The 23,815-nt window shown below is 37.2% G+C and overlaps 2 protein-coding genes across 2 annotated transcripts; one reads left to right on the top strand and one right to left on the bottom strand.

The window, feature by feature from the left end:
* Positions 1–1,066: 1,066 nt before the first annotated feature.
* On the bottom strand, positions 1,067–12,309 carry LOC589009 (methylmalonic aciduria and homocystinuria type D homolog, mitochondrial). The gene is made up of 9 exons (XM_030990823.1): positions 12,197–12,309; positions 10,224–10,366; positions 9,230–9,265; positions 8,153–8,404; positions 6,860–6,958; positions 4,901–5,003; positions 2,837–2,914; positions 2,663–2,724; positions 1,067–1,213 (listed from the first exon to the last, which is right to left on the bottom strand). The coding sequence occupies exons 2-9, from the start codon at positions 10,236–10,238 to the stop codon at positions 1,082–1,084; spliced, it is 777 nt and encodes a 258-aa protein (XP_030846683.1). The 5' UTR covers positions 10,239–10,366; positions 12,197–12,309; the 3' UTR covers positions 1,067–1,081.
* Positions 12,310–13,388: 1,079 nt separating this feature from the next.
* Positions 13,389–20,374, top strand: LOC764351. The gene is made up of 3 exons (XM_001200625.4): positions 13,389–13,637; positions 15,069–15,190; positions 16,914–20,374. The coding sequence occupies exons 1-3, from the start codon at positions 13,621–13,623 to the stop codon at positions 18,065–18,067; spliced, it is 1,293 nt and encodes a 430-aa protein (XP_001200625.3). The 5' UTR covers positions 13,389–13,620; the 3' UTR covers positions 18,068–20,374.
* Positions 20,375–23,815: the final 3,441 nt, after the last annotated feature.

Raw genomic sequence — 23,815 nt, 5'->3', positions numbered from 1 at the left:
TCTCTAAATTGTGACTTACCAGTATCAAGGAAAAGATTGGAGGAGAACTTTCTTTGTCAAGCACTGACAATAACATTCAAATTCTGTGAGTAAAATTATGGACATCCAGCAGAAGCCAAATTCATTCGTTATAGGGAGTGGGTCATAAGTTTCCATGTGTAGAAGGCCATAATTAGCTGACACCAGACTACCGGTGGGTGGAAATACCATTAATGTGTGTACAAGACAAGTCTGCACAGCAAACCCTTAGGCCTATCAAGAAATGCCCTGTAGCCTCTCGGAGAGTCTTTGGGTGAGGGAAAAGTGAAATATATTAATGTTACCATACCGTGCGTCCCCAAAAAAACTATACGCTTTTGAAATGGCTGCCGAATAAAAAATGTATGGAAAGCTCATAAACTGAACTTTCATATGACACCAAAAAAGTCTGAAAATTATTCATGCTTGGATAAGCACTGCTCACTTTTGTAAAGGGTATGAAAATTAGGTTGCACGGGAATTAGCCTTAGGGGTATAGGGGTATAGGGGAATGCAAAACATTACATAAGGTTAAAAACTGAAAGCAAACCCTGGTGATTGACAACACCTGTTATTGGGTGTTGAATCCCCCATGAGAGCCCACTCCTCTGTGTCTTTAAGAACCAGATGGGCATTGTATCTAAATCAAAGTATATAAGTTAAGGGCCAACTGACTCTCAGATGAATGGCTCTTCAGTCAATATCCTACACAAACCATCAAATTTCTCACTTCAACCTTGGGCCATGCAAACATTACAACTAATGCTGACACTAAAACATATACTTTGGGAGAAGTAGAGCCTGGAGCAATCGCTGTCAGAGTATTTACATCACCAATACCATCGTCATGACCATCATCATCATCATCACCATCATCATCATCATCGTCACCACCATCATTATCATTTTCATCACCACCACGTACACCATCATCATCACCATCACCATCATCATCACCATCATCATCATCGTCACCACCATCATTATCATTTTCATCACCACCACGTACACCATCATCATCATCATCATCATCATACTTCATTTTAGATGCAATTTTGAGTTGTTACCTTTTTGTTAAAATGAAAGGATTGAAATAGGTTGTACTTACGGCTTGTCCAGAGGAAGGATCTATAAAGTCAGCCCAGTAACCAGCTTCTCTTAGTATCCTACAAATCTCCTTGGCACTCATCACAAACTACAATGAAAGAAAACAAGATACATACATGACCCAATTTTGGCGGGAATCCATCAATTGGTTCTTGAGATCACGAGAATGGGACGTACGGACGTACGTATAGACGGAAGGACGGACAGACAACCCGAAAACATAATGCCTCCGGCTACTTTGTAGCGGAGGCATACAAAAATAGATGAAAGGAAATGATGAAACCCAAGTTTGTTTGAATAGAGCACAGTGGTTGGATTGTTCTAGAGCTCTGAGAAAAGATCATTCAAAAGGAAAGTAGTACAAAAACAGAACCATCTAAACACAGAATTTTGGCCAACTTGCTTTCAGTTTGGTCACAACATGGTTTATATTCTTTCATTTTGTGTTTGTCCAACAAAGCAGTATTCGCCATATGGTGCCCAACTCCATGGAACCGGGTTGGCCAATCTTTCATAATCAATGGTACTGATTACAAGAAGGCAATGGCTCCCTCTGTTGTCATAAAATAGGATACATGTATGTGTGCTTGTGAATGGCAACCTGAGAGTGTGCAATACAAGTGCAGAATCATATAACTGAATCCAATGACTAGGATGATAATACATTGTAAAGTGTTTTGATCAATAACTTACGTGATACAATCTTGTAATTAAAGTTCCCTTTTCTAATAGTCTGATTAATAAAAGTACATTTAATAATGTTTTCAATCATATAGATTGTTGAAGTTTATGAAACCACCTTGAATTTTAAGTAAAAAGATTGTCCTTGTCCAAAAAAATGAAAACAAATTAATTCAATATTCAAATTTGAGAAAAATCATATACAGCACTGAAAGGATTCATTGGACCCTATATTCAGGGGTGATAGTGAGCACCTCAACCATCCACCCCTTGAGTAAAAAAAAAAAAAGAATTCAGGGAAATAAAAATAGTATCTAACAACATTCCCCCCTTTTAAAAAGATCATTGGAAAAAATTGGGAAAATCAAGAGAAAATCGGGATAAATAAATTGGGAAGAAAAAAAAAAAAGTCAGGGAAAAAAAATATAACCTATACATGTATATCTCAACGCTGCCACCAGAGGGAACATATTGGAAGAGAATGGGGATAGTTAAATAAAGGGATGAGTGACGTCTTACCCAGGATAATCACCTTGGTGCTTATACTGGACAAAGGGCTGACTTTAGAAAATTAAATTCCGAGGCATTTCTTTGTCACTCAAATTTTTGGACTGGAGGTAAAAACAAACTCATGTTAAGAAGTCTAGGCCCAAGTCTATGCCCTGTCTTATAAAGAGTTGATATCGATCGCAACTTATTTGCGATCGATATCAATGGCAACTTTGTACATAGGAGATAGGACACTGCAAACTTGCGATTGATTGGAGGACTTGCGATTGATTCAAATCAATCCTAATTCTTCATAAGATGGGGTCCTGGATATGAGAGCATGAAGTAGATCCCTAAAAGTACTTACGTGTTCTAGAAGTTCATCCCTCTCCTCCTCGACTTCTGACGACCATGTAGACATATCATGCTGTGTTTTCTGGCACATGGTGACCACGGTCAAACTGACCTCTGCTCCGACATTGCTGCTGGGAAACAGCTCATTGAATCCTACAGTGAAAGAAAGAAAAATAACATTTGAAATGTGTTCTCTGGCACATGGTGACCACGGTCAAACTGACCTCTGCTCCGACATTGCTGCTGGGAAACAGCTCATTGAATCCTAAAGTGAAAGAAAGAAAAATAACATTTGAAATGTGTTCTCTGGCACATGGTGACCACGGTTAAACTGACCTATGCTCCGACATCGTTGCTTGGAAGCAGCTCACTAAATCCTACAGTGAAAGAAAGAAAAATGACATTTGAAATGTTGAAATTTTACAAAGCAGATTGATCCTAGCATGGGGATCACAGTTAAATCAGAGCTGCCAACCTTTTGCAACAAAAAAAAGGAATCATGATGGCAAAAAAAAAGGAGTTCATTAAAACGAAACTTACAACTAAGGTTGATACACTACCAATGCAGAAATGTTCATTCCTCATGCAGTTTTTTTTCCATATTAGGACCTACATGTACATGTATAGTTTATTACAAGTAGGTATTTTGGTATTATCAGCATTTCATTCTTGTTGAGAATATTTTTCTCTTCAAGTGTATTTTAACCTTAGTTTTCTATTGACTTCGTGATCGAAATAACATTTTAGGGCAGTTTGATGTGTGGTATGTAAAACAAAAAAACAAAACAAATTGAATAATTTCGGCCGGGAAAAACGGAATGGTTGGCAGCTCTGTTAAACTGATGTTTGCACAAACACCACTGCAGCTTAATGAATCCTACAATCAAAGAAAGAAAAATAACGATTGAAATGACAAAATGATATAATCAAACTCATGCAGCTCATGAAATTATATCAAATCATACAAAACCCAACTAGTCTATGTGTTTTTCAAAGCTGCTGGGCAAGAAGCTCACTAAATCCTACATTCAAAGAAAGAATATTTAGGAATTAAAGGCATAATAACTAATGTTAAATTTGAGATGCATGGCCCTACATGATATGGTGTAATATTGAAGCCCTAAAAAAAATTGCGCTTCAAAATGATCATGAAGTGCCTCAAAGAAGTAAAAATCTTTGAGTGACTGGTTTTACCATACTCATTTTCCCCAATAGACTGTAGCATTAAAAAACTGTTAGGAAATGGTTTTTGAAATTTAGATTTCCAATCATAAATAACTTGATATACCAGTTCGGCTTGTAAAAGTCATGGGATTCCTGACTGACCTAAAGGTTTGCAGCATGAGCTAAATCCAGGATTTTGTTTAGAGTCTGAGGCAAAGATACCCAATCCCTGTAGCACTTTGGCTGCCTTCTTTATCTCTCTGCATGGAGCTAGATTGGCATACATGCAAGTGCAATTTTTCACAAAATAATAGGCACCAATTGACGGTAGGATTCCCTTGTGTAACTCAATGGTTTTGCAAATTTTCCCATTTTACAGTCTTGATTAGCTCCATGACAACCCTTTATAGTATGAAAAACAAATGTCAAATCAATCAAAACCATTCGTATGGCAATATTTATAGCAACAAGTAATTCCGATGCAACTTGAAGGGTTTCAAATCTACATTGTTCATTCCAAAATCCAAACACTTCAATGAAATGTGAATCAAAGGATCCAAATATTTTAAAACCATTATTCAAAACAGAATATTTTAGTTTAAAAATATATAATTCAACCTTTAGGATTTGCATATGGAAATAGCTCACTGAATTAAGGATGAAAATAAAGAAAGGTAAGTTTAGAAATAGTCAATGCCGAATAAACAATATCTTGGAAATACACTGTAAGTGATAAAAAAAGAACTACCATGATGCCAAGTCAACCACCATGAAAAGCCATTCAGTAGTACTTTAAGGCAGCTTCCCTGAAAATTCAGTTCTACTACCAAAAATTTGGTGAAGCAATGAAAAATCTCAATTAAGCTTTAGATAATTGAATTCATTGAACCACATACATGCAAAAGCAAAACATACACAAGAAAAATAGAACACATAAAACATACAAAATACAGAACAAATATATGGTCAGGGACACCAAAAAGCAAATTGCTTATAAATAGGGCTTTACACATAAAACAAATTAAATTAAGTTTAGAGGTGAACATTTTACATAGAATAAACCGAGTAAGCTCAAAAGTATTCCTACCTTTTCTTAGATTATCAGGACATGCCTGAGCGATGCATTCTAGTGCTGTAGGATGGTTGCGAAGTGCGTCGTAGGCTTCTTTGATCTCGGTATCAGATTGAGCCTAATGATGACAGGGAAAGACAGGAATATGCATGTGTGTGAGTTAAAGAGAAGGTTGAGTTCTGGGAAGAGGTGAAAAACAATTTGTGAGCGCTATCATTGTTATCATGCAAGTGTATGTGGAAGAACATCAGATAAAAATGTTCCCTGAAGAGCATGGCTCTTCAAATGCTTTTATATTCTAGATATGACATATAACAACATAAAAATTGGGATGGATGTTTATGCCACATGTTTGAGTAGCCCCATATGCATCTTTCTGTGTACAGTGCTTGTTACTTTATACTTTACCAAAACTGGGCCAAATTTCTTATCATTTTGATGACTCCAGAACTTTGCAGTACACACCAATATTAATACGCTAGATGATCAACTTTTTCTGATCAATTCCACAACGTTTCTTTCACAATGCAATCGCATGACCAGAACTCAACTTTATCTTTAAGTTTATTGTCACCTTTTTATAGTGAAGTTTTTATTTTATTTTTGGACAATCTGAGTCCCTTTCTGTTGCAGTTTATTGCGACGTTCATGAATGAGAGCAATTTAATAAAAAGTAATCTCTGAAATCTCTAAGCAGCGCAGAGTGAAACTTTTTATCATTTCTTTTGTGTACAAATTGGTAACTTCATGTTGATTGTATTCAATATAACTTTTTTATTTTATTGAAACTATGAAAGAGTAGAAAATACAAATAATTGTTGCCAAGTTGCAAAGGAAGAACTGATTCTCATATAGACCACTGCCAACGTACTGAATTCTGTCAGTTCATATGAGCATTAAAAGTATTAACCCATATCCTTCTGGCTCTAAGTCTAACCAGACAATTTAAGACTTGTTCCGATAGTACACATATTAAACCAGCGAATAGAAAGAAAGGACGCCACAATTTTTTTATGTGTAAAACAAAGGTCCTGTGCTTATTCACCGGGCAATAAGCCAGTTTGTAATAACTATCTGTGCATGGGCAGATAAAGGTCATTTGGTCCCAAATTGTAAAAAATCTGACACAAATACTGGTATCGTGCTCATGAAAGTTATGTAATCAGTATCATTTATGCACCGACAGTACATTTGTTTGATACACAGGTGGAAGTATATTTCTCAAGAGGCAAACAAAAGGTATTCATGGATCACCTCCATCACTTCGGCAGTGGTTATTCTAAAATGCACAAGTGGGACGTATCCATAGTGTAAAAGATCTGTGGATATTTTGGGGTCATGCGTTCCGAATATATTTATGAACTGGCTTAGTGTATGTTAAGAAAGGGAAAACGAACCATCAACACAAACAAACTTGTCTAATATTGGAAGACAGAACATCACTGCCAAAATATATACTACGAGACATTCAAATGGTTACGGATTAAAATGTAGAAGTGGAAAAAATCATTTTATATCTACTTGAGTGTGCCAGTATGAAAGCATCATCACAGAGAATAATATTTTGGAGTGTGTTGCAAATACAATATACAGTTAAGGCTAAATTATTAATTCCCATACCAAGTTTTGTGAAAAATAGATTATTCCTGATTTATGTTTCTTGAGAAGGTGACATCTTAAAGCTTACATCTCAAAGTATTCAACAAAGGCCCTGTTTCAACCAGTCCACCTTTCATTCTTGAGTTACAACAAAATCACAACAAAAATCACAACAAAAATCACCCCCCCCCCCCCAAAAAAAAAAAAAAAATCTAATTTATAAAGGGGATGAATAATTTAGTTGTTTACTGTGTATCTCTTTACAGAAGTATACTATTTAAACTCAGCATGGAACCCAAAATATACAGAGCAATTTAGTTTCAGGTGATCAGTCCCTTTCACTATTAGAAAGAAGATGAGATACATTGCACTTACTTCTGAGACAGCCTGGACATAGTAAGCCCACACAATGGCATGTCTGTCGGATGGGAGGGGGTGCGTCAGTACATCAGGACCCGCTGATGGACTTGGGATCTAGAATCATAAAGAGGGTTGGAAACAACAATGATATTCTGCACGATTTATCTCACAATATATAAATCGTAACTAATGGGGGAATGAAGAAATTTGGAGAGGAAGGAAAAAAGAAGAAAAAAGAAGGTCAGAGAATGATGTCAAAATGCGTATGGCCAGTGTAATGTACACTAAATTACACACGTTAAGATTCTCTATCACTGCAATGTTACAGTAGAGATTTGCCAGCAACTACGGTGTGTGGGCCATTTTGGCAAGGATGCTAAATCAAGTTTCATCTAATAGTCGGATGTTAGCAATAAAGGGCTTTAAGCTGTTAATATTAAATTATATTTTGAAAACAATTGTTTGTCTTTCTTCTTGAATTTAAAATGGGTTCATGAATTATGTTTGTTAAAAGTTAAGATACTTTTGTGTCAAGATAAACAAAGAAAAAGAAAAGCAATAAAGTTAAAAGTAAAAACTGCCTCTTCATTTTCCCCCATGTTGTTGTAGCCTCAGAGCGTATCCAAAGCCTTGTTTGCGAAATTTCAATCATCTTTGAAGTTTTATATATCGTATTTATAGAAGCATTTATTTCATAATCGAAATAGACAGTGGTACAAATAAATTATAATTGTTCAGATATGTATAACAATGTAGCATACAAGGCCCAGAACAATGGATTTGCCAAAGCAGGGTATAACATATTAATGTAAAACATACATATGAATGATGCATGTTGGTAATCTTAGTGGCATTGTAAGGGTTAGAAAGACATTAGGGACTTTTAGATTCACGCGAAGACAATGGGGATTGCTACGATCGACGTCCTTTTAATGCACTGCCTTGAATGGACGTCACACGTATCAGTCCACACAAATCTAAAAGTCCCTAGTATCAGTTACTCAACAACGACCTAGACTCGACCTCCTCGGACCAGGGGTGAGAGTGGGCACTAAAAAAAAAAGGGGGGGGGGGTTTCCCTCAACCACGCCCCCCTTGAGTAAAAAAAAAAGAGGATTCGGGGGGGGGGGGGGGAATGGCATCTAACAACACTTCCCCCTTTCGAGTAAGAAAATTGGGGGGAAATAGGGAAGAATAGAGAAAATAAGGGGAAAATCGGGAAGAAAAAAAATGGGGTAAAGAAAACAAATCGGGAAGAAAATAAATAAATCAGAAACCGATTTAAATCAGGTAATTATCAGGACCTACCTCAGGCTGCGGCGGCTGGAATCTCAAGCCCAGACCCACGTTGCCCGGGAGAGGAAAGCGTGGATCTTGAGGGGCTAGGGGACCCAGCTTGGCATCGGGCCACAGGGTGTAAGGCGTTCCGTAGGAGCTGTCCTCTCCGTTGTTCTGCTTGTGCTTGGTGGACTCTGAGAAAGTGCGATGACTTTGGACGATGGCAGCCCTGAAGGCCGATAGCCCTGAGGTGTAGGACAGGAAACCCGTCCGGCTAATCAGCTGGTGGAAATATATACAATACACAAATAAATAAAAAATCACGTATTTTGGTATAGAGGGGAGTTAAAAGTATATGGCAGTTATAGCACATGAGTACATCTATCAATCGATATGTCTAAAGCTGCAGACCAAGTTTTAAGTACACCATTTGCTACTCATATCAGATCAAAACATTTGATGTGCAGTTTCCAAATTACAAAAATATGTATCATCATTCAACTTGGCACTTGTGATCTTAATACTAGTTATTTTGATTTGATTTATTGGTATCTGCATCTTTTTTCTTTTTTTCATCATACATTTTCATGAACATAATATGGCTTGATACAATAATTCAAGTGCATATAATTTTATACAGATAATAAACGATTTTAAACAAATATATTGAATTTAAACAAATATATTGAATGCATAATTAACATACATTACATGCAGGAGGGCTACAGAAATAAGCAAAGTAGCTTGACGTGCCCGCAGCCCTCAACTTAGATACAACAATACAAATAAAATAAAAAAGAGAGTGACTTGCAGAGAAGAAAAGGAAAGGGGAGAGAAGGAGCGTTGGTAATAATACAATAAATCTCATACATCTGCTGATTGAATGCAGAATGTACAAATGTACAGAATATACAAAATGTAACCATTCTCATTTTCCATAATTAAATTACAGCACTTTGAGTTAAACAAAGTAACATTCAACTTAACAATATACAAACCCTGAAGGAATTAAAGCAAGAATGTTATTGTTTCCTGATGAAAAGTATTAAATGCTTTATATATCTACCAGCACATGTTTAAAGCATGATCAATAGCATATTGACTTACTTTTGCCATTCCTCTTTTCAGCCCTGAAGCTGGTACCTGCAATCAAAGGGTTAAAACAAAATCTTCACAAATCATTTGGAATCAAATAGCATAACAAAATACAAGAATATTTTTTACAGGGCCTGGTTTTGCTAATCATATGTAAAGCCTCAGAAATATATGAACATTGTTTATGTACATGTATATTGTGCTCTTTTTGGAATTTTCCAATTATTCCTTTATCTTGAAATTTAGGAATGTGACAAGGAACATAATTTTTTCAATGCATAATCAGAGAAATCTCATCCATGAAATATTCATTGTTAATTGTAATGCAGTGTTTGGTCAGGTAACAAATTTGGTGAAATAAAAAAAATATAAGCGTAACCATCGCATTTTTAAACACTCAAACGTACCAGCCTTTAAACTAAGAATAACATAACTTTTATTTTATTATAGAATGGATGAAAAATTTGAATCACTGTAATAATAATAATAATAATAATACTCAGTTCTTTTATAGTGCATAACACATTACAGGATAGGATGTCCCTATGTATGTATATTGAGTATATTTGTGAACAAATATAAATTTACAATTATCATTAAAGATAAAGGTGAGTTCTGGTCATCCGATCGCATTGTGAAAGAAAAGGTATGGAATGGATCAGAAAAAGTTGATCATGTAGCATGTAAGTATTGGTGTGTACTGCAAAGTTGTGGAGTCATCAAAATCATAATAAATTTGGCCCAGTCTTGGTAAAATAATAAGCACTGTACACAGAAAGATGTATACGGGACTACACAAATGGTGTCAGGGCTACTTACCTTGATTTCCTAAACTTTCTATGCTCATTTCTCAGCCAGTATACATTTTCTACCAAAATTGTTTGACAAATGACATTTATTTGTAATCTTGAACATTCAGTGTAATTTTCGTTTGATTCTGTTAGAATTCATTTTCTTTTTTTTACCAGAACTCACCTTAATCTTTAAGTATTTATATCGAACTTACTGTTTGTTTTAGCATACAAAGAAGGGCTTGTTCTTGATCTAAGCTCTTGACTTGAGCTGTTGACCACCGGTTTGTAACCAAAGAGAAAGAAGAAAGCTTCAGGATCTCAAGTAGTACATGTATCTATGATCTGCATCACCTTACTGAAAAGAAACATGAGAAACAAATCAGGATAGGTGAGCATATGAAGAAGAAAAAAAAGAACGTTTAAGGCCCCACTGTCCTACTTGTAGCTACTTGCTCCCTCTATATAGAAAACTTCTCCAATCGGTGCCTGTTGGTCCCCCATAATCCTCTTTTTCTTATGTTAGTTGAGAGCTGAGTTAATGAGATAGCCACCTGTCAGTGACCTCGCTGTGTGGTCTAATCCCTTCTGGCCCAGTAGTATTGACGGTCTTTAAAGGACTATTTTGAGAGTATCACTATTGTCTACTCTATTTAATAAAATAGAGAGGGAAAAAGATTCATTAAAGCCTTTCTGCACTAGTTTGGTCAGGAGGGATTAGACTTCCCTGCATGGTACAGGCCATCGTCGGGTGTATTCTCATACTGCTGTAGGTGCTGTGCAGGTGTATATATACAGTGTATATATATATATAATAGTGTCTCAATAAAAGGTCTACAATGAACTAATGTATGTGCAGCTAAAAAGGCATCTGTAGCTTAGCAGAGCTGGATCCCGAGTACCTCTCTCTTAAAGCTTGGCAGAGAGGTACAGGTGACGGCGGCCTGGGGTAGTGAGTTCCAGAGCCTGGTGGTATCTGGAAAGAAGCTCCTTTGCCGTACTTGTGTCTGGGAATATGGCACTCAATTAAGTTTCTCGTCATGGCCTCTTTGAAAAGCAGGTAGTGATGGAGTCAGAACTGTCTGGGGGATGGATATCAGCGAGTTTATAGGTAGGTGGTTAACTCATCAAATCAGCTCTCAATCAACATAAGAAAAAGGGGATCATGGGGGATTGACAGGTACCGCTTAGGCATTGTTGGCTGTATAGAGGGTGCAAGTAGCAACAAGTAGTGCAGTCCCGCTTGTGGAACAGGGAAGTGGGGGGGGGGGGGGAGGCCGGAGGGGGAGGGGGAAAGGACCCCGGGCGGGTGGGCCAGGATGTATACTAGGATGTTTTTAGTTTACACTTTGTTACAGCTACATGTAAATGCAACTAGAGTGATAAATATTAAAACAGGTACCGGTAATATCACGATACCATCAACAACGAATGACATAAATTAATTGTTGCGTGTAGAGGTGTTGTGGCGTAGTGGATATTAAGTCGTCGGACTGTGAATCACAGGGTCCACAGTTCGAGTCCCGCCGCGGCACTTACGTCCTTTGGCAAGACATTAATCTGCACTTGCCACTCTCCACCCAGGTGTTAAATGGGAACCGGTACCGCGGTAGGAAGGAATCTGCTGTGAGCATCGAAATCGGCAGCCTAGGCTGCCTATCATAGCTGGGTAATGTTGGAGCGCCTTGAGGACCTTGTAAGGTCGATACGTGCACGATATAAGAATACAATATTATTATTATTATTATTCAGGGCTTAAAAAAATGAGTTAAATCAATCCAAGGCCACCAAGGACATGGCCGTTTTGATTGGCCTCAATGCCCCTCTCATTTGCCTTGCAATGCCTTGGAGATTTTGTGTGCCCTTTCCAATTTTCATATTTGTGCTGTTAGGAATGTGCCCTACAGAAAAGAGGCCTTGTCCTAAAAATATTGAAATTTAAGGCCTGATTATTATTATTATTGCGTGTTACACTAATTTACAGCCGCGGGGTCGATCAAACTAACTACAACACCATTATAAACGCGTGGGACCATACATAAAATTTTGGGCGCAATAAGAACGTAATAAATCTCAATTCTCCCTCAATCGCCTTGATCCTTAGACACTACTCAAAATTTCATTATATCAGTGACATGTTCGTCTTATAATCACTGAAGATTTTTGTCTAAAAGAGGTGAAATCTTACCTGTTTCGAGTCTCGACAGACGTCGTAGTGTTATTCTTCGTCACAGTTGCTGTTTGATTGCGTCACGAAAATGTACACTAGTTTATTCTGAAGATCAGCCGGTTCGTTTATTTTGACGTGGTAGATATAGATAGAAATGGTTGATTAAAAAGATAATCGCAGCCAATGGCTGAATTGCGATGTATTTCACAAAGACACAATATAATTGCAAATCAAATTCCAATAACACAAAATATGACATAAATACAAAAATCAAGCATAATAGACATTTCATAAAAAGTTCATCGATCAAATTTAAATTTGTGTCAAAAAAGAAAGGGAAAGGGAGAGGTGTAGGAGAGGAAGAATTGGAGTGATGAGAAAGAGAGAGAAAGAGAGAAAGAAAGAGAGAGAGAGAAGGAGAGAGAGAGGGGAGAGAGAGAAGGGGGACAAGAGAGACGGGAGAGAGAGAGGGAGGGAAAGAAAGAGAGAGAGAGAGAGAGAGAGAGAGAGAGAGAGAGAAGGTGACGTCATACTGACTATGGCAGGAAGGGGATCATAAAGTACTAGCAAATTACCATATTCTTAATCTCTTTTTTTTTTTCCTTTCCCGCAAGTAAAGCTATGTATAGTGCCGAAGAAAATGGTGTATATGCATAATTATGTCAATGCTTGTGCTACCAAAATATTTGGGGCTCTCAGGCCCTCGATCAACCCCCCCCCCCCCCCCCTCTCCTGCTCTCTCTCTCTCTCTCTCTCTCTCTCTCTCTCTCTCTATCTCTCTGTATATATATATATATATATATTATCTTCTCCCTCCACTTCCTCCCTCTGCTCTCTCTATTTATCTCTATCTCCCTCCCCCCCCCCCCCCTCTCTCTCTCTCTCTCTCTCTCTCTCTGTTTTCTGCGGGCGGCTTACCATGACTACGGGAAAAAATTCATTTAGAGAGTGAGATTTTATAATAATCTCAAGTCTTTTACACCGTTTTACCAGGTATTAACATGCTGACCTAGAGCAGTGTAGAATATGCAGCTCCCATGTCAATATTTACCGAGTAGATTTGATTGAAAGTGGGACCAGCAAAACTTATTGTTCGATTACGCAACGGAAGGGGGTAAATAGAAAACATAAAAGAGTGAAAACGCCCCATCGTATGTGTCTGCTTTCAGTGACGTTTGTATTTTCACCACGTATACGTTTATTTTTAAATGGGTTATTGAAATATTTCTCCTTCTGCAGCCGCTGATGCATGTCTTACTTTCCCTGACTATATAGGAACATAGTTTTAGCTTTCCTCTGTTGTGACTGAAGTAAAACGTGTGATGTGGCGCCGAGCTAGCTATCTTACTTCAGGTTCCATCGTTGGGAATGATAAATGGTTAGCTTATAAACAGAATTTTGACAACTTGTAGATAGAAGTCACGGATCTTCACATTGTTCACATGAAGAGAACTTTGAGGTACGTTAATGCTTGTATCATGCTCGAATCATTACAATGTGGTGGTGGTGGAGGTGGTGATAATGATAATAATGATGATGATGATAAGGATGAAGATGATGATGTAGGTGGTGGTGGTGGCGGTGGTCACGATACTGATCATGTGGATCATGATCATGAAGATCAAGATGATCATAATATCGAGTATATAATTATATCGATTATCATAATAAGACTCTAGATGTATAAATGGTGTCAGATACTGTACATTCCAAGAAAAAGAAGATAAAGATTCAAAAATAAGAAGAAGAAGAAGAAAAAGAAGAAGAAGAAGAAGAAAAAGAAGAAGAAGAAGAAGAAGAAGGAGGAGAGAGAGAAGCAGATCACTCCTTTCATTTTTGGAATGCACCAGGCATAATAATGCATAAAGGAAAAAATCGTTTAAGACTCAAAGAATGGTCTTTAAACTGGTGAAGGTGAAATGTAAGAATGTAAAGAGCATTACGAGAAATGCAATTTACTTTACAACTCTGTACTATGATTATTCCAAAAGAGGCATGTGGTGGTATGTAAATCTTTTCACCAAAAAAAATCTCACAAATTATATATAAGGTATTAGTTGATAGAACCTTTATAAATCCAAATGTTCAAATTTATTGGGATTTTTTAGTGGAAAAAAATTATCCTGGGCAAATATATGGAAAAATGAATTTGACATACGTTAAGGAAAAACGATTAAAACAGTTTAATTTCAAACTACTCTATGAGTTATTAGCATGTGAATATCTATATCGTTTCAAAAGATCTGATCATAATTATTTTTTGAAGTGCAAATGCACATAAAATTATTATCATTTATTATATAACTGTGAGTACTCCAAAATATTTTGGAACAAGGTCTGTATTGTTTGATAATGAAAAAAATCGAAAAAAGGTGATATAATTGTATAGGCAAGCAATGTGATTATACAAATTCAAAATATATAGTTTTAAAAAATCTATTAATTAATTTAGCTTCTTATGTTTTATATACGCAAAAAAGAAAAGGTAATTTTACGAACATATTCGACATTTATTTAAAGGAAATATTATGGAGGGCAAAATGTTGAAAAGCATCATCTCTGGAAAAAAATGTTGACTATGTTAAACAAAAAAGTATAATTCATGTGTTTTTATTTGTAATCGAAATAATTTTGTGGCTCTTATGTTCGTATTATAATTTAATTGATAAATGATGGGGAAAAAAGAAGATTTTTTGTTGTTGCTATTTCTATTTATTGTAATTTTGACATATCTACTCAATTATCTTTGTTAAACTATTATTTGTATTTTTGTGATCATTTGTTTATGTTTTTCTTTAATTAGAATGACCCTACATGTATGGTTCCAACAGTTGAATTTGAATTAAAGTCAATTTTAATTTCATGATTTTCATAAATCCTATTTTTCCAGCACACGCCGACGTCACCGTCAATACATGATGAGACCAACTAAACTCAATGTGAGACGCGTGGTCATCTTCTTGGTCATGGTCCTGGCCGTCGTCCGAATCGGCTTCTGGTTCAACAGCCGAGGTTTGTGTGAGACAGAAGATTTGATCTATCTTCAGTAGAAGGCTTTGGTTGATGGCAATTCTTTTAATATGCCGTGGCAGGCGCGTACGCAGGATTTTTTCAAGGGGGGGGGGGGGGGGGGGGGGGGGGGGGGGGCGAGTTTTAACATTTATAAATCGGGCCGAAAATTTCGCAACGACTCAGCCAGCCTCTGAATAAGCGTGGGGGGGGGGGGGGGGGGGGGGGGGGGAGGGGGGGGGGGGGGGGGGGGGGGGGGGGGGGTTCTCGAAATTTGAAAATTTGACATTTTGCTCCGTTGGGGGGGGGGGGGTAAGGTCACCTTTTTTAGGTCAGCCATGGAAATAATTTTTTTTTTTTATATAAAAAAATTAAAAAAAAAAAAAAAATCCAAAGGGGGGGGGGGGTTTTACACACAAAAAAATACCAAGGGGGGGGGGGGGTTAACCCCAAACACCCCCCCCCACTGTGTACGCGCCTGTGCCGTGGTATACAACTACATTATAGTTAATTTTCTAATTACACTCTTTTAACAAATTAAAAAATTGGTAAACAAATTACCCAACGCGGATGATATCTATCCAGCCTACGTTGGGCCTTTTCACTACCCAACTTTATTCACATACGGTCCATTTAGGATTAAAATATGGAATAATTACTTCAAAATGGGCAAAAATTCTCCGAAGTGGGGGGGGGGGGGGATGCCCACAGTTACTTGGACACATAATTTACTTTTATTTAAATCAACAAAGTTAAAATTGCTTTTGTGAAAATCATCATCTAGATTTGCCCTTAAATACACCCGGAATAACGCCTCGACCTGTGTTTTGTAAATTGACCTAATGTGATTTTTAAAACATTTTAGTTACTTTCTTAGCATCTCAGCTGCACGTTCGCTCGAAGGTGCTTCAGGTACAATTTTTGCAGAGACAATAGGCCTATCTATATATTGTCTCTGCAAAATGTTACTATTTTACGGGATGACTGATTTATGCACCCCCCCCCCCCCCCCACTCAGTGTTATTTAGGGTACGCGTATGCTTGTTCCCTCTTTTTGAAAGCACCCCCTATCTGAGGACTGCCAATATTTCCGAACCCCCTTTTCACGGGCTTTTCGCGGGCTTTTCCTGCCTTGGAGACCCCCTAAATCAGGAAAAATGCTCAATGTACCCCCCTAAATTCGGAATAATTTCTCAGGAGTCCAAAGAGATGAGAGAAAAAAAAGTAAAAAACACCCCTTTTTAAAGAAATCCGGGTGAAAATCAAATACACCCCCTTTTTTACAATTTCTCGGGCCGGACTTTGTCGCACGAAAAGTACCGCTCTCAACCAATCATTTGATTAGGATCCGCTTCTATCATCTTATGATGGATTATATTTCCTGTGCAATCCCACTCACATGGCATGAGTAGCTCGAATGGATAAATGGAATACTACCTGTGACTTCATGTCGGCCACAATGCCATGATTACAACCAGGCGCGTACGCAGGATTTTTCAAGGGGGGGGGGGGGGGGGTTAACATTTACAAATCGAGCCGAAAATTTCGCAACGACTCAATGAATGAAATTACAGTTGATTTTAAAAAAAAATTCGAAAAAAAGTTCCGATCGTCTTTTTTAGTTCGAATCATTCATTTTTGATGAAAATAAAACTCGAGATGTTTGGTGTGCTGTTCTTTGACTGATTTCATTCTTAGCATCATTCCTTCTTATCTTTCATCGCAGGGGACGAACTTCGACTCATAGAGCTCATGGACGAGGACTACAACACTAAGAAGGTCTCAATAGACATGCAGAGCTCAAGCATTGACGCCAATTTCTTGGAGAGGAAAAGCGAACAGGAAGTTGATTATGAATTCGATGAAAGAAATTCAGAATTAGGCGACACGAAGATTGCTCTCAAAACGAACAGCTCTGAGGAGTACTATTACGATGAAAGCGAAGATAAAATTGATGAGGGAGATCGAGGAGAGTGGTCGGTGGAGTCGAGAGAGGAGGGTCGAAGTAGTTTAAAAAACAATACACCTCCTGTCGATGTCGCTGCTTCGGTCACTGAAAACATCGTGACGAATAAAACAAACGACATCCACAACAAGAGGAGAGTAAACGAAAGCGACGTCGAATCCGACAGCGATGGAGCTGAGTCGGTTTTAGATGACAACGAGGTGATCGGTGAAGACGGGGAAATCATCCAAGATACCTTGGCAGAAGAACTTGCAGCTGTAGAAGGAGGAGGGGACCAGGTTGCTATGGGAACCGCTGAGCATGATGATGCTTATCAAATGCAACATCACCAGGTGACAGCTCCACGTGGAGATGTTGCACAGGAGAATGATGATGATTATGAGAGTGTTGATTACGATGATGACTATGAGGACAGTGTTGACCATGAAAATAACGTTGATCATGACATTGTTGACAACGAGAATAACGTTGATCGTGACATTGTTGACCATGGAATAACGTTGATCGTGACATTGTTTACCATCAGAATAACGTTAATCATGACTTTGTTGACCATCAGAATAACGTTGATCATGACTTTGCTGACCATCAGAATAACGTTAATCATGACTTTGCTGACCATCAGCATAACGTTGATCATGACTTTGCTGACCATCAGAATAACGTTTATCATGACTCTGTTGACCATCAGAATAACGTTGATCATGACTTTGCTGACCATGAGAATAACGTTGATCATGACTCTGTTGACCATGAGAATAACGTTGATCATGACTCTGTTGACCATGAGAATAACGTTGATCATGAGAATAACATTGATCGTGACATTGTTGACCATGGGAATAACGTTGATCGTGACATTGTTGACCATCATAATAACGGAAAGGACAATGACGAGAACAGCGGAGGAATGACAACGGAAAGGGTGGAGAGAGATAGACCAAAATGGTGTTGAGCTAAGTAAAGACGGCTCAGATCTACACCCTTTGGACGACAACTCAAAACACGTTTCGGAAGGAAGGAATGGAGAAGAGGATAACAAGGCGACAGAGGAGAAGAAAGAAGAAGAGGAGAAGCAAGAAGAAGAGGAGGAGAAAGAGGAGAAGGATGATGAGAAGGAGGAGAAGGAGGAAGGGGAAACTAATGACGACCAGCAAGATAAAGATCTACACTGAGGAGAAAAGAACCACAGAGAAAACACTACGACGCAACAGATTTTTTTAATTTTTAACATGTATATTTGGCTGAAACAAGAACTTATTTTATCAATGCATATGTTATTATTCTATTGTAGATGTAATTGTTTAAGTAAATGGCTTATGTAAATTGTGGAATTTAAATTGAATTGAATATCATGATGATGCGGGCCTTCATTCACACTATTGCTTGTATACTGTGTACATGTTGTATAATCGGTCTAGGTGAAGCTAGTTATCACCAAGTCTCGGGGACTATAAAAGCAAACATACATAATCTTATATTCACGAATAATTGACATTGCCCATTGTGTGTAGGTAAACATCGTATCCTACACTATACCAACATATGCATTTTACACAGTGGCGTTTCTAGGGTTAATGGCGACCAGGGCAAGCAATACCATATTTGCGCCCCCCCCCCCCTCCTCCCTCTCACCTAAATGTATGTATGTTCCTTAAAAGCGAGGGAGCAAAGCGAACAAATGATGTATCTTTTGCATTTTTAACCGTCAAAAATACATACATTTATGCTTTTAATTCAGGAAAATTTGCAAGGGAGGATTGCAGTCGAGCGAAACAGTGATAACATTGATAAACGGCTTCACTTTTTCCTCAAGGGGGTGCGAATTAACCGAAACGAGGGCTATTGTCAACCGACAGTGAAGACTTCTTTTAAATGTTAAACATTCGCAAATTCTGTTTTCTACGCTTTATCCTGCTAGGGGGCTATAACATGGAACAGCCTAAGGAATTATATTAAAACATTAAGTACGAGATCCAGAATCAACTTTATGCGAGCTAGAGCGAAGCGATCGAGCTTTAATTAGCGAACATTTCGCATTTTACTTCCTCATAAACTCATATCTATAATGCCATTTACCCTACTCGTTGTTAGACCGGCACATAATAGTTACTAAAACCGAGTTGGACTGTCTATGTGTTAATAGGCTCTGTGGATAATTAGCCTTGATTTTTAAATAAATTGTTCAACACTTACCCCCCCCCCCCCCCCTAAATTCTGTTACTTGTAACATTTTGATTTTCCATCTGTTTAATGTATGTATGTGTTTAAATGTAACTTGTTAATGTTTGAAAATGTGTCAATATATTTGTCTGTAATATTCAATTATTTTGTAAACGTAATTGAAAACGCGAAAATTGTACTTTTTGGTCGATTCAACATTCCATAATAAAACCAACCTAGATTGCGCCCTCTATAGGCATCCTTTTCTGATTGAGGCACACAAGATATTCCGAACCTTTTTCTACAGAGCTAGCCTATGAAACGATTTCCGACCTTTTATGAAATTATTCAATATATTAACTGCTCATACAGATGTTGAAATAAACTGTTGCTAAGTCGAAGAACTTCAAGCACGAAAACAAAACATGTTCACGAATGGGAAATGACCATTATTCAATTAAATGCATTTGATGGTTGGTTTCAATCTAGAATGTTGAATCGGCCAAACGGTACAATTATTTGGCGAAGAAAAAAAAAATACCTCCCACTTATTGCAACATGAATTAGTCAAACCATTTTAGTATCATAAAAATGCACTTAGTAACAAATGAAAAGTTCTTAGGAATCCAAGTTTGTTTGTTTGTGTTTTAAATATATATTTTTTTTTTTTGCGTTCAATTTTTTCAGATCATCCCATATGAAAACTTGATATTTCAAGCCAGATTTTTTTAAATTAATTTTATGTGCTTTTGTAGACGAAGACGTTATAGCAATAACTTGTTTTAGATAGTTCATTTGTATACATCGAGTCAATTACCTGTATGCGTTTGCAGATTCAAGATTATCGTTAATGGGAGGGGATTACTCGCCGAAATATAGAGTTTTTCATCCTTAAAAAAAAACCTATATTTTTTTTCTTTTCGAAAGAGGGTCAATACCCGGTGTTTCTGGGTGCTAGATGTTATTGCTGTATTAAAATCATAGATAAAGGTAATTACCTCCGTTTCTTGAAGGCTCTCGCGTTTGATAAGAATTTTCAAAATAATATGTTTTACTTTTCATTGCTTAGACATTCTTGACCTTTCTATACGTCTTTGAAAAAGGTAACGACATCGTGACAAACATTCGTGATTTATTACCGAGATCTAATATCAGGCCCTTTCCTATAATAATGTCACCGAGCAAGAGTTCCAGTTACCAAGTGGGAATAGCGCAACACTAGGCGTGTCCTCATCAGCTCGAGATCGCCAAATAGCCCGCTTTTCTGATTTGGGAAATAATCCCGAAGTTACAAATCGCGTCCTCATCAGCTCGAGATTCGACCTCGAAACTTGAAACTCGACCATGAGAAATTAGCTCGAGATATTTTGCTCAGCGTTCGCGCCGATAGTGCGAATCTTCGGGCTGGGATAGTTTTCCAAATAGTGGGATATTTTGCAAACTATCCCAAGATATCTTGGGATGATTATTCCGACCAAATATCCCGCTAATTGCAACTTCGGGCCGATGAAGACGCAAACTAACTGAATAATTTGCGATCGAGATAGTTGAAATAGCGAGATATTTGGCAAACTCGAGCTGATGAAAACACGCCTAATCATCCCCGGTTGATGAAGGGTGTGAAGATTCTCGGCGGAGATGTGACGATACCTGACACGGAACCTTAGTGGAGATGTTTTGGCAGCTTACTGGAGGTACTGAAGTGTCTGAATATTTGACTGTTAGTCCAGGAGGAAAAACACCCACCTCCTGGCCAGTCTGCCAGGAGAGCTTGCATTGCCTGCAGCTTGATAACACTTTTTTCTTCTCCAAAAACCTTTATCATTTGTTTTCTTTTAAACACAAAGGAACTGTGTTGCATTGTTTAATTATTTTTGTATCGTTTTTTTCTCCTCTCTCTTTCTCTCTCTCTCTCTCTCTCACTCTCTCTTTCTCTCTCTCTCTCTCTCTCTCTCTTTTTCCCTCTCTCTATTTATTTATTTCCCACTCTTCCTCTACCTCCCTTTCTTTCAAATCACTCTTCCCTTCCAAATAAAATGTTCATTCACTCTTCTTTCATATAGGGAGAGAAAGAGATACAGATAATAATAATAAAGTCATTTTTATATAGCGCATAATGATTAATTCTCTATGCGCTTTACAACAATCAATTATACAATAAATTACACAATTAATCTACAGATTTAAATATGCATGAATTAACAGATATACATATCGTATACAATGATGAAAAAATCAGATATAATATAAAATGATGTGAATTTATAAAGACAATTATAATAGTTGCATAATTACGATCATCTTGTAGTAAGGAAATAACATTATTTGACATAAACTAGCATATAATTGACAGATTATTGAATGAAATAATGTCTTCAGAAGTGATTTGAATGAATCGACTGTTGGGGTGTTACGAATAATGAGGGGGAGGTTGTTTCATAGGGTGGGTCCATAGATGCAAAGGGTGGGTCCATTGATGCAAAGGGTGGGTCCATAGATGCAAGGAATGGATGGTGTATAATATTTATGTTCCTCTTGATTGGAAATTCTATAGAATTCATATTTCTATTTGTCACTCAATGATTTCATGCCCTGTTGAAATGTGTGGTAATAACCAAATGCAATGCAGTGCTTTAAATGATACAATTCAATACAAAAAAATATAATATAACACAATTAATATCTTAAAGCTTATCTGTACTAGTTATGCAAGGTCAATGGACAGGTGGTTATCTCATCAACTCAGTCCTCAACTAACAAAAGAAAAAGAGGATCATAGGGGACCAATGGTCACCGATTAGGCATTGTTTTCTATATAGAGGGAGCAAGTAGCTACAAGTAGGACGATGTGGCTTTAATTCTGCTAAAATAGTCTTAAGATTATTTATTTTAAAAATTGTTATTATATTCAGGTGTACCAATTAGTTGTCAATGATGTACACAATATACTGTGAAATAGAGCGCCCTGTGTCCCATTTGCTGGCCAAAAAAATAAAAAGGTTAAATTGGCAACGGCATTTGAAAGATAATACTAATTTAGAACTTCCCTGAAAAAAGAATGTTGAAAAATGTCCTTAAATGGGAAAATAGCGACTATTAGTTGTCGAATCGGATTGTAAATAAGGTAAAGTTTTTTCTGCCAACCTTCTCCCTACAAATGCTTTACTCGACATTAATTTTGCCCTACTTAAATTGTGGTATTTTTGTTTGGGGTAATACATACGATTCTTATCTTCATAGAATACTACTTCTACAAAAAAAAGCTATGCGTGTTATTGTAACACTTCCTGGAGATCTCATACTGACGTTTTATTTGTTGAAAATAATGTGTTGAAAATAAATGATTTATATCGTTATAGCCGAGGTCAATTTATGTACCAGTTAAATAATAATACGCTACCCTCAGGATTCAATTTAATATTCATCAAAAATAAAACTATACACAAATACCCTACGCGCCAATCTGACGAATTTCATCCGCCATTAACTAGAACTTTACTTGCTAAATCCATATTCACTTACGCAGGCCCGAAGCTATGGACAATTCTTGATGTTAGCATCAAGAATGCCCCTAGTTTAAATTCTTTTAAATTCAAATAACATTTTTAAAAATGCGTAATCATCAAGCGTTAGCTCTCCCTCTTTAAATGTATTTAACTCAATAAAACACATTTGGATATTTTGATTCCTTTTGTACTGGCCATCTGTATTCCAGTCGGCCCGTGTTGTGTTGTGTGTGTTATAGGTAAGAGCCCTGCCCTCTCTCGTTGTCTCCCTTCTTTCCCTGTCCCTTTCACTCCTTCTATGTTATGTTTATTTGGTTTATGTATTTGTGAGTTCCTTTATTATTGATATACTATTTTTGCAACTGTAAGTTGTAGGGCGCTGCAATCTACAAGCCAAGATCTTCAGCAGTCCCCTCCATGAACAACCTGTCTTATATGCCTGTTGTACACTGTGGACCAATTACAAATATATTGTTAAATTTCATTGTTTTACTATGTACAATGCAATCCCATGTACTTTATTTACTTTGTTGGAAATGGAAATAAACGAAATTAAATGAAATGAAATGAATCAACTTAATACCACCTTCACACGTACATTTTTTCTTTCGAGTCCTTACGGATCGCACATATTCATGGATCTTACACGGATCCTTACGATTTGGCCAATTTTACGACCGATTTAAGTTTTTTATGGATTATTACGAGTTATTACGATGTATTTACGCCAAAATCCCACGATTGTTACGAGTTGTCACGAATAATTACGAGCAACTTACGTGTTAGTTACGACCTGTTTACGTGTTGTTACGAATAATAATAGATACGAGTTAGATACGAGTATTAACGAGTCCTGACGATTTTTGGCCAAAAAATAACAACTGAAAATGAAGTGTTCGATTTTGCACCTTTTATACCTTTTTAATCATAGAAAATACGTAAGAATACGTAAATTATACATATCTATTCGTCAAGTATACTCGTAATCATACA

This window comes from Strongylocentrotus purpuratus, unplaced genomic scaffold (assembly GCF_000002235.5).
Source record: "Strongylocentrotus purpuratus isolate Spur 01 unplaced genomic scaffold, Spur_5.0 spur5_scaffold_19, whole genome shotgun sequence".
In the NCBI taxonomy this organism is placed as follows: Eukaryota; Metazoa; Echinodermata; class Echinoidea; order Camarodonta; family Strongylocentrotidae; genus Strongylocentrotus; species Strongylocentrotus purpuratus.
Note: the sequence above shows the minus strand (reverse complement) of the source record. Positions and strands in the feature narration are given on the sequence as shown.